Raw genomic sequence first — 18,780 nt, 5'->3', positions numbered from 1 at the left:
GTAGCTGCCCCATCCCTTTAAATGTTCAAGGCCAGGTTGAATGGAGCTTTGAGTAACCTGGTCTAGTGGAAGGTGTCCCTGTCCATGGCAGGGGTGTTGGAACAAGATGATCTTTAAGGTCCCTTCCAACGCAGGCCATTCTATGATTCTGTGATTTAGTGGCAGATGTGGGATCTGGACCCAACAATTCCATCTGAACACCATGAAACTTTTTTCATTATGAGGGTGACTGATCACTGGCACACATTGCACAGAGAGGTTGTAGAGTCTCCCACATTGTAGTTATTCAGCGTAGTCCTTGGCAAGGGGCTCTAGGTGGCTCTGTTTGAGTAGGCATTTGGACCAGATGCTCTCTTGAGGTCCCTTCCAAGCATTCTGTGTTTCAGTGTTGCCAGAATCTCAGGTTTCTGTGGCATTAAAAGGAGGGGAGCTGTTTCCATAATCTTGAAGTTGCATGTTAATCACTGGCAATAAGAGTAGCAAGGTCAACATCTTCATGTACAAGTGAATGTTACTTGCACAGTGCTCTATTAATAAATACTTCCATACTCTGAGAAGAATGGGCTTATGAGATGAGTTTTTACCCTCAGGAGTGAAATCTGTTGAGCTGAAATAGTATGTGATGTTCTTTGGTTTGAAAAGAGATTTTTAGGATTTTTCATTACACATTACAACCTATAGATTTAAAAATCTTTTTAACCTGTAAAAGCTTTTTAAAAATAAAACTTCACATGCAAACAAAACGTAAACTAGCCCCTAAGCTACACTTTTTTTTATTACTGGCTGTGATACCAAATCTCATTACTGAAGCTGACTAGAAGTATAGAGGATAGCAATTCATGTTTTGGAATAAAATAACCAGAGAAATGATATGTCGATAGTGCTGCATTTTGGCACTATGCAAATGTGAATGCAAAATTAAAATAGTCTTGGGAAGAACCTGTGTTCTTTTTTTTCTTTTCTTTCTGAATGCTTTATTCCGTATATGTTTATGGCATTATGACTTCTAAACTGGCAGTATATTGACACTGTTCTCTCAGATATAAGTTAGATGGAATACTTAAGAGAGATGCAAAAGGCAAACAATTTAATTTTCGGTTGGTCTTATAAAGCGGTCCTTGGATATCTCTCAATGCAGAATTAAAAATCAAAGCTTATAAGGTAGCAGTCTACAAAAGTAATAAATTCTGGATCCCTTTCCCCCCGTGGCGTGGGGCGGCCCAGTTCTAGTTCCATTTCCATCTGAGGAACCATTCCGAGGTCTTGAAGGATAGGGAAAGGGAACTCCAGCATAAAGAGTTTCTTCAGGCCCTGAGCCTGAAGGGGAGAGGTGCCCTCCCTTTCTCTCCCCACCCACGTGGTTCCATGGCTGGCAGGGAGACAGCACACAGGTCGTGGAGAGGAGGCAAGAGAGAGTTTATTGTTGGGGATGTTACATTTATAGGGTTTAGGAGGATTCACAAAGTAACCAATTAGAAGTCTCAAGGGGTTTACAGGAGCACTCAATCACAGGAAGGGGTTAACAAGGTCCAATGAGAACACCTTAGGACATCTTCTCAGGACATTCCTGAGATAACACTACCATGGGGGGTCTTGGGAAGAAGAAGCATGTGTTTGCAAAGAGACCACAAAAAGCCATTTTGAAACATGTTTAAACAACAGTTTTCTCATATAATGCAGGTTTAGTGCCACAATAAATATTATTAGGAAGTTTCATATGGTTTAAAATGAGCAAGAGTCAATGTCAGTAAAAGGAAGGACAATAGAAGAAAGTGATGGAATACTGATAATTTTAAAATAAATGACTTATAAGAAATAAAGTTGTTTCATTAAATACTTCTTTTAGTTTTATGCTGTGTTGTGGAGCAGTGGAGCCACCTGACCTCTAGGCACTGCTGTAATACAAATACTAGCATATGGGTGATGAATGAATAAATAATTGAGCAATCTTTTTCAGCTGCCAGTTGAAGCCAGGATAGAAGTGACTAAAAAGGCTATTAAGGCAGTCAAACATCTTTCTGAGAAATCAAGAAAAAAAACTTCTGAGGATGACATGAAAGATGCAGAAAATCCATCTGTTGCTTATGAAGAAATTCTGAGTCACTTGCAACAATCTCTTGCTCATCTGGAAACACTCAATCACAGTTTTATCACTTACTTGAAAAACAGCGAACAGGTAATGATTACTGATCAAATGTTTGTTTTGAGTGTTACCATGACTTGCAATGATAGACATCATTCTTCTGTCATATTTTATTAATGTTTTCTACTTTTGATTTTGTTGACCTGGTTTTTGAAAATTCACTTCCATCAATCTGTTCTTTTTCTCAGTATATTTTAATTCTTAGTAGAAAGGAAGATTCTGATACAGCCCTGTAAATAAGCAGGTCTTACTGATTAGTAACACTGATTAGTGTTCAAAAATTATCTGTTCACAGGATACACTGCAGAAGTATGGCTATTTATATGATTTGTCAAGGTCAGAGAAAGAAAAAATCCATGAGCAAGCAGTAGCTATGTGTATAGATGGTCAGCCCCTGGACATGATACAGCAGTTGTTACAAGTGGCTGTTGGAGATCTAGGTCTTTCTCCCAAGGATATTGTCCAATGTGCTATTAAAGAAATTGTAGGTATATTAAGGTAAGCACACTTCCTCAGTTAAGCCCAAAAATCTTTCTTCAGGGTTTTTGGAGGGTTTTTTTTGGTTGGTTGGGTTGGTATGTTGGTTTGTTGTGGGTTTTGTTTGGTTGGTTTGGTTTGTTTGGTTTGGTTTGGTTTGTTTAGTTGTGAGTACTTGTTTGCTTTCAATGTTTGGATTTTGCAGAAAATTAAACAGTAACAGGTGAGTTCTTGGATTGCTTATGCTCCTGTTTACCTGTAATTTCATATTTAGGCAGCTACGTTTCTCTGAGTTTGGGAAGCCAGGGCAATCCAAACAAATTAATACACAGAACTCATCCTGTTCACTGGAACATGCTTTTAAGTTAAAAGCGTTGGCTTTGCAATATTGTTCCATTATGTGTGCACATTTGTGAATTTTTGGAAAATTTACGACTGCACATAATTATTCCCCCTTGAACAGAGTTAAAAGGCATTTTTGTTGGAAATGGTGGGTAACTCATGCAGGCATTTGGGTAGCAGAAGCCTAACAATGGCTGTTGCCACAACAGCATGTCCTACCAGAAGTAGTACAATTTTCATCTTCAAAATAACTTGCTGAGGCATTTCTGGGAGCTGTCTTTTCATGTTGTTTGGTTTGGTTTTTATTTGCAAGGTTTTGAAAAACATGTTTATTTGTCCTTAAAAAAACCTACATTTTTCTTCTTTGTTCTTGTAAATAGTGCTTCTTAGAGTTTTTGATCTTCTTCCATCTCCCTTTGTGTCATACCCTACTTCCAAATGAAAGAGCAAACGTGGTGCTTTATGCTCTTGCAGCACTTAAAAGCAAGAGTGATACCCTAAAAACCCCCAACTTGCTAACTACTTGGAGAGAAACGAGTTTCTAATGTGAGGAAGGGGTTTTTTTTGCTCAACTCTTCCATTGTTGTCATTGTCACTGGTTTTTGCTGTTAGTGCCATCATACCATAACCAATCCTATATGCTGTACCTTAAGGAGATTCTTTTGAGATCTGGACAAGACCTGGATGATGCAAAGGAACATGAAATACGATTGGTTCTGAGCATCTTAATCTTGTTAGCAGTGAGTTTAAAGTTTGCATTAACTTCAATGCAATGATCTTTATAGTGTAATGTATTCTTTGTAGTCTTGCTTCCAAATTACAGTTCTAACACTTGAGAGAAGCATTGAAAACTTTGTAGTCATGGTTCTGTGAACATGACATTGGTTTTTAACAAGGTTTAGGATATGTGGAAGTCCAGAGATTTTTGTCGTGAGATAAGAGCAACCTGTCCACTTCCCTGCCAAGGAATTGGCACCATTCTGACCCCTGCCTTAGTGTGATGGGATCCATGTGTCTGTCTTGATGTTCTCTGTCAGAACAGCTTAACCAAAGAGTCCCACTGCTGCTGGACTAGAACTGCGATGTGAAATTTTAAGACAGAAAGCAGAGGATGAAGTTCACCTACATCTGTATTTGTGTTCCCAGGATGAAGAAAGCCTGAGATTTTTGTTTTACCATCATTGTTGAGAGACTATCAATGAGTTCTTAACGATCCATCTGTCTGTGATACTCTTTCTCCTTCAGAGCATCATAAAAGTGTTCATTATGTCTTTTTTCTGCAGTTAAGTGAAATTAATCCATCAGGGATTTTTTTTGATTTGAGAAACCCCTCATGGATTTCATATTACTGGGTGCTGCCTGTTGCCTTTTGCTGACTGGAAGTGTTGTACTGAATATTCCAAATGAAGTATCACTGTATCTTTAATCTAATGTTCATTAGAATTATTTTCTTCTGTCATATTTTTTTAATGGGGGGAGGGGGAGATATTTGTATATGATCCATTATAAATGAGCATATACTTCTCGTTTAGCTATTCATACAAGACTCTCTGCTGAAGCATTTCTGTTCCAGAGAGATACATGCAACAAGTGTGAAAGAGTGTTCTGCTGTTAGATGGCTGCTAAACATTTCAGTACTTCTAAGACCAGTTTAGATAGATAAAACTTTGAGAATTTATCCTGTTGTTCTGCATGCAGAAAAATTATGTGGGCAAGATGATCTGAATGCACATACCAGAAATAGGAAAACAAGTCTAGCATGGAAAATTATCTATGGCTCTACTTTTTCTTCAGCATGTATGTGTATATTACGGCAGATTGAAGTGCCACAGATGAAAAGAAGGCAGCCTGTCAAATTGTTTGCAGTCCTCTTTGGCAGAAAATTGATTTCTTCTCTCACTCAGTTTGTATTCACAGCATCCTCAATGATGGTAGAGCTTTTGCATAGCAACATAAGTAATATTGTCTTTCTTGTCTGGGTTTGTCCATTTGAAGAAGAATAATTTGGCTTTAGATAATAACTGTCCTGCTGTTTCTGACTAGCAGTGTGATATATCTGGATATAAACCTCACAAAGTCCAGTTATTTTTACTATAATGAGTGTCATTAACATGCAGAGTAGGAGAAACCTATCAAAATTCTCTTTTCTACTCTGCTTCATATCAACATTTTTCTGTGAACTGAATTATTTGTTCTTTATATGCATTTCAAGACTGGAATAGCTGCAGGTTCATTTAAAGTTCTGAACAGAGACCATGGCTGATAACTCTTATACAGCACTTCACTGAAGAGAATGACTGACTGTCCTATAGACAGTGGCAGAGATAGGAAACTTAGTTGGAAGCTTCAATTAAAATGATTTGGTGTGTGATGTGACCTAATGTGGTCAGTAGAAATATTCTGCTCCCACTCCCCCACTTCTTTGGGGAGAAGGAGAAGGGAAAGATAATTTTATATCATTCTGTACTATGGAAAGTTTGTCTACTACAGTGATAAAGACTATGAAGTGAAAATCTAGCATAAAATACAATAGCAAATACTTGAGATAATATCCTCCCTATTATGAAATTCAGAAAGAGGGTAATATTATAAAGTAGCATCACTCTAAATATAGGGAGCAATTAAAAGAAAGATTGTATCTCTTAAGCCTACTATATCACCTTATGAAGAAGGTAAATCCAGCTTTCTTAGAAAGAGTAGCTAACTTAAAAGGGAAAAAAAAAATCAGATTTTTATTGTCTTATCTAACATGAGCAGGGGTCATATAGAGTAATTTTGTAACTTGTGTATAATAATTTCATGGTACTTTAGATGGAAATAATGGTTTGCCATTATGACTTTTTTCCCCCCAGTTTTGAATGATCACACCATCAGTATGTTATTGTCTTATTTTCCTCGTATTTAAATAAGAGAAAACACAATCAGAGAGAAGAAAATAAAGCTTGAGTATTTTCAATGAATACAGTAATGAGGTTAAAAAATTTAGATGAAATGAATTTATTTTCCTTTCAAGTGTTTTTTGTGCTTTATTCTGTTTGAGGAATGTGATTAAATGTGCATCACTTTTTCTGAAGCTGAACTGAAATCAAAATAAGCCTTTATCGGTGTAATTACATTGAGCTCATACCTATGAGTTTTGAGGTGAACACTGAATCCTGTTCTGTTGTTTAAAACATGAATGAAATAGCTTATAGTTTGTGTGGAAGACTAATCCTTCATTAATTATATTTGTTTCTGTTAGTAGCTGCTTATTTTTAATCATTAATTATTAAGAAAACAACAAGGCAACAATCTGTGGAAACTTGACAGGATTATTTGTCTCATGAGCTGTCGTCTCTTTTTAGCTTCTCTAACCATTAGGCAGTAAAGGCAGTATTAAGCTTAAAAAATGGTAGCTTTCAATCTTCCTAGTTTTATTTTTAAAATACTTTCTTATTGTAGATAACTCCAATTTACTGCTTAGATTAACCTTTCTTCTCCTTTCCTTCTTAGTAGAAGAGTACCTGTCTATGTGTGACAAACTTGAAGCTTTCTGTAAATGTTCATAAATCTGTTGTTCTTGAGAACTGACTTGACAGATGTGTTGTCAGAAACAGTGATTTTCTGTTTTTGGAAATGCATATTAACTTTTGCAGAGATGTGTCTTTTGACCTGGGTTATTTTGAGGAGCTCAGAGCCTGGTTGTGACTTTCATTTCTGATTAGAGAGATGAAGGGTTTTTGAAGAGCGAGTGCTAGGACTGTCTGGAACTGATCTCCAAAATCGAGGATATATCAAAATAGAAATTTTGCTTATCAGTCTCCTTTGATATGGCAGTTGTTTTTGTACACTGACGATAACTTAGGGTAAGTAGAGCACTAAGATTTCCATTTCTGTAGACTATAGAATAATATAACAGTTTGAGTTGGGCCTTTAAAGGTCATCTTATCCAACACCCCTGCAATGACTAGGGACATCTTCAACTAGATCAGGTTGCTCAGAGCTCTTTCCAACCTGGCCTTGAATGTTTCCAGGGGTATCCACCACCTCCCTGGGCAACCTGTGCCGGTGTCTCACCACCCTCATAGTAAAAAATTTCTTCCTTATATGTACACTGAGTCGACCCTCTCTTAGTTTAAAACTATTATCCCTTGTCCTGTAGCAGCAGGCACTGTTAAATAGTCTGTCCACATCTTTCTTATAAGTTCCCTTTAAGTGCTGAAGGGCTGCAAATATCCTGTTTGTTTCTATTTCAATAATCATTTTCTTCTTAGTGTGCAAGTTTTATAAGTATTCTAGTTTTCTTTGGATATGCCATGTTAATGCCCTTTGTTGGTGTATTTTTATTACAAACTTAATTGGAAAAAAAGCACAAAAAAACAGTACAGGAAAATTTAAATCTGGCCTGTAAACACTAACAAAGTGGCTTATAAAAGAACAGAAATGAAGTTTCTTATATCTGTCTTCACTCTGGGAACATACCTTAAATTTTCTTAGCTTTTTTTATTGCTAAAGAAATTTGAAACTATCTCCTGATGCCTGTAGCCAGTTGCATAAAATGATTATTTGAATACTGCTGTGCTTTGTACCATTTCCACACTTCTGCCCTAAAGGTGTAATTTTTTTTATTTTCCTTAACAGAGCATGCAATTCCCATAAGTCTCCTTTTCTGTGAAAAAACTTTTTTTTTTCTTTTTTTTTTTTTTTTTTGAGAATGGATTTTTTCTTGTGTGTTTTGGTGAAAATGGATTCTATCTTTTGGACACACATCATGTCTCTTTGGGAGTGTAACATCCTGAATATTTCTGTACTGTTCTGTACTATAAATTACAATTTGATTGTTTCCAAGTATTCTGAAGATGTTTAGGAAAATATCTAGATTTTAACTTGACTCTTTAAAAATTTATTTAGCTGGCATGTGATAGTATTGGTACGAAGAGCAGCATTTCCATCAGACACATGGAACAGTATTTTTTGAGAAAAAGGCTGGTGGTATGAGCTTTCTACTTGTATTTTGAACTTGTGAGTTGTGTTGGGTTTGCGTGGGCAGGTTTTGGTAGCGGTGGGGGCTGCAGGGGTGGCTTTCTCTGAGAAGCTTCCAGAAGCTTCCACCATGTCCATCAGAGCCAATGCTAGCTGGCTCCAGGATGGACCTGCCGCTGGTCAAGGCTGAGCCCATCAGTGATGGTAGTAACACCTCTGTGATAACACATTTAAGAAGGAAAAAATGTTATTGTGCAGAAGTAATTGTGGCTAGAGAAGAGAGGAGTGAGAACATGTGAGAGCAACAACCCTGCAGACACCAAGGTCAGTGCAGAAGGAGGGGAGAAGGTGCTCTGGGCACCAGAGCTGAGGTTCCCCTGCAGCCTGTGCTGCAGACCGCAGTGAGGCAGCTGTGCCCCTGCAGCCCATGGAGGACCACAGAGGCACAGAGATTCCATCTGCAGCCCAGGGAGGAGTCCACACTGGAGCAGGTGGATGCCCAGAGGAGGCTGTGACCCTGTGGGACACCCAGGCTGGAGCAGGGTCTTGGCAGGGACCTGCTGACCCTTGGAGAGAGGAGTCCATGCTGGAGCAGGTTTTCCTGGTAGGACTTGTGGCCCTGTGGGGGACCTGCACTGAGCAGACTGTACCTGAAGGACTGCACCTATAGAAAGGGACCCACGTTGGAGCAGTTTGGGGAGAACTGTTGCTGCTGGGATGGACTCATGTTGGAGAAGTTTGTGGAGGACTGTCTTCCCATGGGAGGAACCCATGGGGAGTAGGGGAAGGACTCTTCCTTGAGCAGCAGCAGGAACAACCTGCGATGAACTGACCATAACCCCCATTCCCCACCTCCCTGCTCCACTGTGAGGGAGGAGGTAGTGCCTGAGAAGAAGGGAGGGATGGTGGGGAGGGTGTTTTTAAGACTTCTTTTACTTCTCATTATTCTGCTCTGATTTAATTAGTAACAAATTCAGTTAATATCCCTAAGTCGTGTCAGTTTTGCCCATGGTGGCACTCAGTGAATGGTCTTTCCCTGTCCTTAGCTTTTCAAACTTCCATTATATTTTCTCTCTCCTGTCCACTTGTGGAGGGGAGTGATGAAGCAGCTTTGGTGGGTGCCTGTCATTCAGCCAGGGTCAACCCACTATGGAAGTGTATCATAACAATATAAAATGAATATACTAAGTGTTCATCAGGCAACAAATCATCTTGAATTTATTCTGAATGGAGTCACATCTTGGTTTTAAATCTAGTATTTTTCATTGAAGTGCCTTAAGATAAAAATAGAAAAATTGAAAGTTCTGAAGGCAGGAAGACATTGAAGGTTATAAAAATTCAGGTTTCTATGCCATATAGTATAATCATTTTTAGGAAATATTTATCTAACTCGAGTAATAAATTACAAAATTGTAAACATTCTGTAACTCCTGACAAAAAGATTGTGGAATGTTGCAGTTATTTTTACACATTACTATCAGCTATACACTGTATTTTGGCTTTAGTACAGTTAGGGCAGCCTGGGCATGCATTCATTGTTGGTAAGAGCACATATAAGAAGAGGCTGACATTTTTAGTGGCAGAAGAGCTTTGATATGGTGATGAGCTGTAGAGTAAATGCACTTTTTCTCTGGTTTTTTTGCATCATCTGGAATAACATGGGAACTATTTGCCTGCCTTTCTCTGTCTTTAGTGCAGCACTGACAAACTAAGATAGGCAAAACTTGTTTTTCTAGTTTTATCCAGGCATCCTTGCCACTGCAGTGGTTTCCATGGACAGACCCTGTGTGCTTTGTTGGAGTACCAGTGCAAAATCTCGCCCTCTCTCAGCACCGAATCTGTTTGTTTTATTGAAAATCTTAGCAGAAAATGTAATTTTCATTGGATTATGACCAAAACTTGCTTTCCTACTGGAGTGGTTTTGAGTTTTTTGGTTGGTTGATTGTTACTTCCCCCCCCCCCCTCCCCCCAGTTTTTGCAACCTTTTCACCTGTGGAAGAAAACTGTATTTGTAACTGGAATGTCTGATGGGGAGGGTGGTGGACATTTTTCTATTCCTGCATGTGCATAGTGGATGCTGTTTTGTGGGTGGCTTGACCCCAGAGAAGACTACTGAACCAGCAGATAGGATACTGTTGACTCAGATTACAGTCAAGTTGATTTAAGCCAAGAGAGATACTGCAAGATGATTTGAAAGGAAAAGATGGTGACAGTTATGTATAACCTTGAGTCTCTTTAGTTGATATTGATGAGATCTTTAAGGTAGTGAGATTATATGTGTATATTTTGCTGACCTAATCTATGTTAGAAGCACTAAACTTTAACTATTCTTTTCTTTTCAAGTTTCATTTAAATATTTTAGTATTTTTTCCCGACTCTTTCCTTGTTGCTCTTTGCATTATTTTGACGTAAAAATAAAGGTACTAATTAAGCAGTGAAAGTGAAAAATTGTTATAATTGTTGAACAATTCATATAAATCCTACAGATGCATGAAATGAGATACAATATGAAGGACCACTTTAATAGTAACTTTGTCTTTCCTTAACAGTGGAAATGGCAATTCATCTACAACATTGAAAGATCCACTTGGAATCCTAGAAGGCATAATTTCTGCAGTGCATGCAAGTGTTGAGAAAGGGTAAGAGCTTCCTGTATGGATTCTGTGGTTAAGACTTTGAATATGGATGATTTTTTCTTTGTGGATGTATATAATGGGTTTGCACTTTACTCTAGAATAAAGTCTTAGAAAATGGGCTATCATTTATGAGGTTCAAAAACTAAGCCCTTACAGAAGCCTTTTCTTGATCATTTGAAAGAAAGCAGGTTACTGAACCTAAAATTTAGATAACTGCATATTATGATGAATTGAGAAAATGTTCTTTCAGCTGTGACTGCAGCAGATTGTACATCTGCCAGGACTATGTCACTGCTTGCGTTTCAGTTTAGTAGATAAATTGCAATTAATAATGATTCACTTTCAGATATCTGAATTTAGATATATAAATTTGTCGATATTTGTAGGGTATAGTGCAGAAGCAATTTCACAAATGCTATAAGATGGGTCACCACAGTTTTTTTCTCCTCTTTTGGGAATGTCCTTATTTCAGATCACATAATAGTCCGTATGTCCCACTGATATTTTCCATGGCATTCCTAGTAAAGATAAGGAAGAAAAAAAAAAATTAGCTTTTTTTTCCAGATGTAGAGGGTAAGCACTCATGTATGATAATAGTAATAAAACCCCATACTCTCTGGTAGCCACACAAAACCAGTTAAACTACTTTATGGAGGCTTCTTCAGTAACGTTTAAGTAGCTAAATATTGGATACAGAAGCAGACTGAATTGATGTAAAAATTTACAGTAAATGTAATTTGCAATATTCTAAGGTATAATGGAAGTCAGTACTGTTTTAATCTGAAATGCACTTTCTGTAGTCTTTTTATACTTCATCAACATTTAACTGGTGAAACAATAAGCTGGAGTGAAAATCACTATCATTACAAGAGTTGTTTACATTCATTTAAATACTTACTTATTACCTTAAACCTCAGCTACTCAGTTGACAAAACATAATTCTTTCCCTCAGGAAAACATATGTAAGCATGAAGTGCAAAACTCTTGAAATATTCCAGCAGGTCCTTTAATTCCCAAACTTTCAATTTACAGTTTGAATGCCACCTGTTCAGCAGAGGCATATCTAATTTAGCTGAAGTTCTGAGCTAACAGCATAATTCAGACAATAAAAAGCCTAAGTAAAATTGAAGTCCTTGTAATATGGAAACCTAAGATGTCAACATTTATTATTTCAGAGCTGCAAGACAAGTTAAATTGGTGTTTTCTGTCTGATATTACTTTCCCGTCTGTCTTGTTAAGACAAATAAGGGAACATTAGGGCTTTAGTTATAAATCACACTCCACCTGGAAGTACTTTCTTGGCTTTTTTTTTTCCTGTAAGAAAAAAAATAGCTTGAGTTTAAAATACTGCTAAAAGGTAGAATAGCATTTACTGGTTTGCTACCTGCTAGTTTATAGCCTCTGAAGGATGTAACAGATTATTCTGCCTGCAAGTGTTGGTTGGTTAGCTCACGGTGATCTGTGTACCCTAAATGCTTTCACGCAGTTAGATTGTATTCAATATAATACACTTTTTGAATCAAATTATTTGATTAAGGGTTTTTATGATTAGCAAAGTCAGAAAGACCCCAAAACTTAGAGTTTTTAATGACTCTCTTTTTTAATTTCTTTCTTTCTAAAGTTTATAGCATTCTGCAATCATTATCATCCTAGGAATTATAATCATGAAGCTGGCTATAGATGTTACAGAAAAAAAAAAGAAATACCTAGTTCTAAAATTAGGAAAAATTAATTTGTGTATGTGGAGTGTAAAGAAGGGACTTGTAAGGAAAGAAAAAGAATATAGGGTGGCAGTATGAATAAGCATTCAGATATAAAAGTGTCATAGTTAAAATGGAAGCATTTCAGCTTGTTTTCCGTAAAAGTCAGATGGTGTGGAAGTACAGGCATGAGTCAGGCCCAGACACCGTGAAAAGACTTGGATTTTCAGATGCTGAAATTCAGCACCATTGTGTGGTACCAAAGTAGTATGTGGGAGAATATGGAACTTTACGGATGGATTTACATAGTTATTTGAAGTTCAGAAAAAGTTCGTACACCACACAGCTTTGGGCAGCTGATTAACAAGGACTTATTTCTCTGCAGCTTCACACAGGTCAGCTCTTCTGTTTCTAGTGTTATGTATTTGTTACCTATTGAATGTACCTGTTAAGTTTTAAAAATACGTGTGGTACTTTCATTAGAATTATTGCCAGAGACCGTTTAACACAGTATTGTTTAATTACAGGGAGAAAGTAGTTTCTTCAGATGACCTTTTGGAGTGGCTGAGACCTTTCTGTGGTGATGACTCTTTAGCAGTGAAGCCTCGCATCAGGGTATTGCAAATTCTGGAGCAAGCCTTCCATCTCAGTGATGAGGACAGCAGGCTACTTGTGTACTTCAGGACACAAGCTGTTCTCAGAGCTTGCTGGCCTGAAAAAAAGGTATTGATTGCTATAAATTATAGCATAAGACTGTTTTTCAGTATGTGCTTGTGATGCATTCTTTTGGTATAGGAACTAATCCTACTTGCCTTTTGAATCAAGTGTTTGATATATTTTGATTCTTTGAAAAACAAAGCTGTGCAAAGTTAAGGGACTCCTCAGCTTTTGTTTGGGATCAGGAGTACATAACACTGAACTTGATTAAATAGTAATGATTTTCCTCCGTGTCAAGCATTTACTTCAAAGTTTTTATATATTCTTTCTTTTCTGACCATTTTTTTCCCATCAATTTTACCTTCTTTATCTTCTACTTGGTTTGTCATTATAGTGAGAATTACAATGGCAGTTATTGCCCACTGCCTAAAGTTGGGAAAAATAAGGTAAACTCGTTGTTGAAAGAAGTTACTCTTAGCTCTTTATTTGTTTCCAAATAAGAGAGACAAAGTGCTTCTCAGCTCAGGTTTTCAAGTCTGAAACAGGTTAATTTTCCTTTTGAATTAAAAGGTGGCAAAATACTTCCATTTTTTAAGTATATGTAGAAGTTAATCTAAGACTATTAAGGATCTTCTAATGAATATTCTCAGGAATGGAAACACTTGAATTTGTCAAGTAGAATATTAACAATTCTATATATATACAAAAAGGCTCTTGTTGGTTATTCATTATTAATATTTTAACCGCTTCATTTCATGAGTCATTTTGCTGAAATGCTTAATATCAACATATGTATTTTTAGAGGTTCTGCATTTCTGAATGCAAGGAAAATGTACTACAGGCTTAACAGGACAAATTAGTCTTGTCTTTGAAGCTTGTGCTGTTTTGAATCATATGAGTAGCACTTGCTGCATGTAGAATTGTTCAGAAGCAGAATTACTTTTTGTTTATTTTCTAAGTGCCTCTCTCATGCCAAAACCTTGTGGAACTAAAATAGTATATTTATAATAGTTCCTCAAAAAAAAATCTATGCACAAAACCACTTTATATTCATGTAAAACAAAAGCAATATCTCAGTTTTGACTCACTGTGCTAAAGTCATCCAAGGGGATAATCCCAATAAAAATCTTAAAAAGAAAAGAAAATACTTATTTCTTGCTTTTTTTAGAAATTACTTTTTCTCTCGCATTCACAGTAATACCAGCATTTAATTCTTCAACTACTATTCAGATATCTGTCTGGGATTGGATTCTTGATCTTCGTTCAATCCTTTGTCAGTGTTTGTATTGCCTGTGATCTGCTTTCCAGTTCAAAAGCATTTCCAATTTTAAAACATTCAACTAGAATATGTCTTAAGAAAAAAATTACAGGTAGATAATGAAAATAAATAAAAAGTTTGACTACTGCACTGGATAAGCTCAAACCCTACAAAGATAATTGTATAAAAATATGTATACAATATCGTAATATAAAGTTGTCTGTATATGCTATTTATTATTTAGCTAAGTGCAGAAATAGTTTTCATGCTTAGCAATAGTGAAAGCTGTGCTTACATGTACATATATAAAAATCATGATTTATGCACCTCAGTTTCTGCTACAGAGTGCAATTATAAGAGTCCTACTGGAAAATATTAAAAAACTATCCTCATTTTCATGTCATTTAAAGCTAAATGTGATAGATGAGAACCTTTTGTTTTGTTTGAATATTTTGTGCTAGGTAACTAATGTGTTATTTAGACGGGAGAGTCATGTTAGTTTGTCCATTAGGTACACGTCATTGAAATTCAGAGTTCTTCACAAGTGTCCAAGAAAACAAATGAGTGGTCTTAGATGTAGACTGTTTATTTTATCTTTTTTTTTTCTCTCTTAGTCAGCAGATGTCAAATGCTAGTCTACCAGCTGATACTAGAAAAAACAAGTGATGACCTTGTTTGATGATTGTTTGCATATTTTGTGAATTAATAAACAGGGAAAATAGCATAATAAAATACCCAGATTGAAAGTGGTACATTCCCAGTCCTTTGTGCTTTGATATTGGAACAAGAGCACTGCAGAAGTCAGTACTTACATGGCTGCTGAAAACCAGAGAGATTTGTGTATGAGCTTTGGCAAAACACTAATTATGCAATTCTCTTGTGCAAGTTAATGTTTCAGGTGCAAAGACATTTAAAAGCAACCCCATTCTGCAGAAGGGGGTGCTGAAGTGCAATTTAATAGTTTGATCAGGTTGTTGGGTATTCCTGGCTGTGAAGCAGGATGAAGAAATAGACAGGAGGAATTACATCTTTCAAACGTGCACAGACTGCTATGTCAGTCTGTCTGCTTTGTCTGTAGACATCAATTTCTCTAACACCACTACCCCTTTATGAACTTGGTCATCCTTTCTCATCCACCAAAGTAGTTTAAAAAAAAAAAATCACATTAAAATAAATGGCATGGGGAAGTGGTGTGGATTGAATGCTATTTTTAGATTTTAGAGGAATTTGTTTAAAGGTTGTTAGTTTTGGGTGGGTTTTTTAAATGAACTTTATATTGCAAATATGTCAAAGCTTTATTCATTATCTTACTTCCAGATTGTTTTATTGTTACTTAGTTGGCATTTCTTACATACTTTTAGGGGATCCCTCTTTACCATTCCTTGGCAGAAAAAGGAACAGCAGTTATTGTGAAGTATGAATGTGGATATCTATTGAGTAAAGATAATTTTAATGATATTACTGTGTTCAATTACCAGAAAATGTGTGAAAGCCACCCTCAGTGTGTCTACTAATCCTCTTAGTCAGACTTTGCATACATCAGGGAGAGACTTAATATTTAATTATGCTCTAGGTGCTGTAAGTAGTGGTCCCACAAATCAATGTGCTGGGAAACAGGCCAGCTCTTGCAAAATTAAAAATGTACTTTATGGAAGTAGCTACCTATCAAACACTCAGAAACACGGCAATTTCCAGTTCTCTAATGATTAGTTAACAAAATTAAAAATTCAGGGGTCCTCATTTTTCAAAGGCTTGAGAGTCTTTAATTCACATTCCAGAAGCATCCCACACTATGGAGGAGGAGGAAGCATGCGTTGTTTTAATCCCCTTGATGAATTTTATCTGAGCTCTTCAGGTTCTGTAATTTTCTAGTTAACTGGTGCATGAAAAATATGGGTCAAAATACTGACTTTTTATATGTTAAAAAATGTTGAGGGGAAGGGAGAAAGATGTGGTTTAGAATGTTCATATCAAAATTTATCTTTATTCATCTATGATGGGAAATCCATTTCTTTTCATATAGTATCTAAATAAATAGTCTGTAATGCCTCAGAGCAGTGTCTAATCATCTGTAAGGTGTTGGGTAATGAGTTATATGTGTGTCTATGTCAAGGCATAAGTTACATGAGTTAGGGGTTTGCCCCAGGAAGTTACAGTGGCTCTAGCAAAGCTTCTCTAAGCAAATCAAGGGTTAGTTTAAGATAAGAAGTTATTAATTGTGAAGCTTCTATAAGGCACACCTTGTCTTAAAAGAATTGTTTCATTATTATGCAAATGCAAAATGTAATTACTACTTGCATGCCACTTAAATGCAAATAGCTTTGTCATTTAGAGAAGGTAATCTCATTTAGCCTTTCCCCTCATCTTGTTATATTATGTTTTTTTCATGATCTTGGAGTATACAGAGCTACTGAGGGCTAAATATTTTTGAAAGTTGGAAGGGATATCTAATAGGGATTTAAAATTTTAACTTTGGGCACTTTTCTTATTTATTTTTTTCCTAAAGTTTAGCTTTGAAAAATTGTCAGATTAATTTGTATTGTGTGTGGGGGATGTGCATAACACATTTTCCTTCCTTCATATTGGCAATTCATGTATGCCATATGAAAGTTTGTGTCTCAGCAACCTTAGAAATGACTACAATATATATATAATGACTTTCTGAAAACTTGTATCTGACCATCAAGACTTGTTTGCTGTTTTGTTCCTCTTCCCACAGTACACGAAAAATGTGTATCTGTTTACTTGATGTTTCTTCATGTGACTTAGTAAAAACCAGTCTCGATGGCAATGTCAATGTCTAGTTTTCAGCTTTTCTCCGTTACCTCTACTCACATCAGAGATTTAAACGTTAGAATTCTTAAATCTCACTGCGTTTTCCAAATCCTTAAGTCATTTTGCTGAAGCCGTTTGTCAGGAAACAATGCCCCAGGAAGCATTTAGCTTGATCTGGCAAAATACAGGTGAAGGAGCTGTATCTGTTTGATCCTCAGCCATCTTTCAATTGTGAAAAATGCTTAATTAGAAGAAAGATTTATGTTCCTATCAACTTAGAGTTGATGTTGTTTATAATTCTAGAGACATTGTTTCTCTACTGGTAATGCATAAAAATTAAGCTTAAGAAATTTAATTTAAGTTTTAATTAATATTTTAAAACACTAATTTCCATTCCTTGAGGATGCAATTTATCTGTATGAAAACATGTGAAATGTATTTTTTCTAGGAACATAAATTGTAGCATGTATGATTAATTAAATACTTTAAGATGCAAATGAAATATTTTCCATTATCTATATATAGACTATAGCAAATAAGACAAAGTGGAGAGAAAAGCAGAATAGCTTGAATGCACATGACAGTTTTGAACGTGAGCCCTGGATACTGCAGTGTTCTGTGACTGGTATAAGTCGCTTCAGAGGATGATAAGAATGCTCTGGAGTGGATTCATGGGAGATAATTCACTTTCTCTAATAGGTCTTTTGTAATGAAGGTATAAATGCAAAATTGTTGAAACAGTTCATACTGGGCTTTGATCCCAGTTTCAGGAAAATTAAGAGCTCATTAGTGATGTATTCAGACTTCTGTTACTGTGTTTCAAAGAAATGGGTGGATAAGCTGTAAATCAGCCTTGGATGTCTCTTGCTAAATTTTTTGCATTGGTGCACATCATACATCGAGTACAAAACATGCTGAAGCTTTGTGAAGGAGGGATGCCATCCAAAGGGACCTGGACAAGCTCGAGAAGTGGCCCCATGATCAGTGCAACCCCCTGTATCAATACAGGCTGGAGGTTGAACAGATGGAGAGCAGCCCTGCTGAGAAGGACTTGGGGGTGCTGTGGGATGAAAGGCTGGGCATGACTCAGCAATGTGAACTTGCAGCCCACAAAACCAAATGTGTCTTGGGCTGCATCAAAAGCAGTGTGGGCAGCAGTGCAAGGGAGGTGATTCTATCCCTCTGCTCCGCTCTGGTGAGACCCCACCTACGGTGCTGCATCCAGCTCTGGCGTCCCCAGCACAGGAAGGACATTGACCTGTTGGAATGAGTCCAGAGGAGGGCATTCAAGATGATTAGAGGGGTGGAGCACCACTCCTATAAGAAAAGGCTGAGAGAATTGAGATTGTTCAGTCTGGAGAAGAGAAGGCTATGGGGTAACCTAATTGTGGCCTTCCAGTACCTGAAGGGAGCCTACAAGAAACATGGAGAGAAACTGTGTACAAGGGCATGTAGTGATAGGACAAAGGGGAATGACTTCAAACTAAGAGCAGGTTTAGATTAATTATTAATGAAAAATTCTTTACTGTGAGGGTGGTCAGGCAGTGGAACAGGTTGCCCAGAGAATTTGTGGCTGCCCCATCCCTTTAAGTGTTCAAGGTCAGGTTGGATGAAGCTCTGAGCAACCTGGTCTAGTGGAAGGTGTCCCTGCCCATGGCAGGGGTGTTGGAACAAAATGATCTTGAAGGTCCCTTCCAAACCAAACCATTCAGTAATTTTGTTGGGGTTTTTTAACCTCTTAATGTGATTTGGTATGTTATGTTGTTCTGTGTTTTATAGGATATTAAAATCCAGGAAATCAAAGTCTCTACATACTATGCTTTTTCACTC

General features: G+C 36.9%; 1 protein-coding gene across 2 annotated transcripts in view; it reads left to right on the top strand.

Moving 5' to 3' along the window:
- NBAS (NBAS subunit of NRZ tethering complex) overlaps positions 1-18,780 on the top strand; it is a 169,190-nt gene that overhangs the window by 115,579 nt on the left and 34,831 nt on the right. For both annotated transcript variants that reach the window (XM_064650553.1, XM_064650552.1), the window contains 4 exons: positions 1,958-2,176; positions 2,439-2,641; positions 10,474-10,563; positions 12,788-12,983. In XM_064650553.1, the coding sequence (XP_064506623.1) occupies positions 1,958-2,176; positions 2,439-2,641; positions 10,474-10,563; positions 12,788-12,983 (708 nt within the window). The remainder of the gene's footprint in view (positions 1-1,957; positions 2,177-2,438; positions 2,642-10,473; positions 10,564-12,787; positions 12,984-18,780) is intronic.

This window comes from Pseudopipra pipra, chromosome 3 (assembly GCF_036250125.1).
Source record: "Pseudopipra pipra isolate bDixPip1 chromosome 3, bDixPip1.hap1, whole genome shotgun sequence".
In the NCBI taxonomy this organism is placed as follows: domain Eukaryota; kingdom Metazoa; phylum Chordata; class Aves; order Passeriformes; family Pipridae; genus Pseudopipra; species Pseudopipra pipra.
This window is presented reverse-complemented; position numbering and strand designations above follow the sequence as displayed.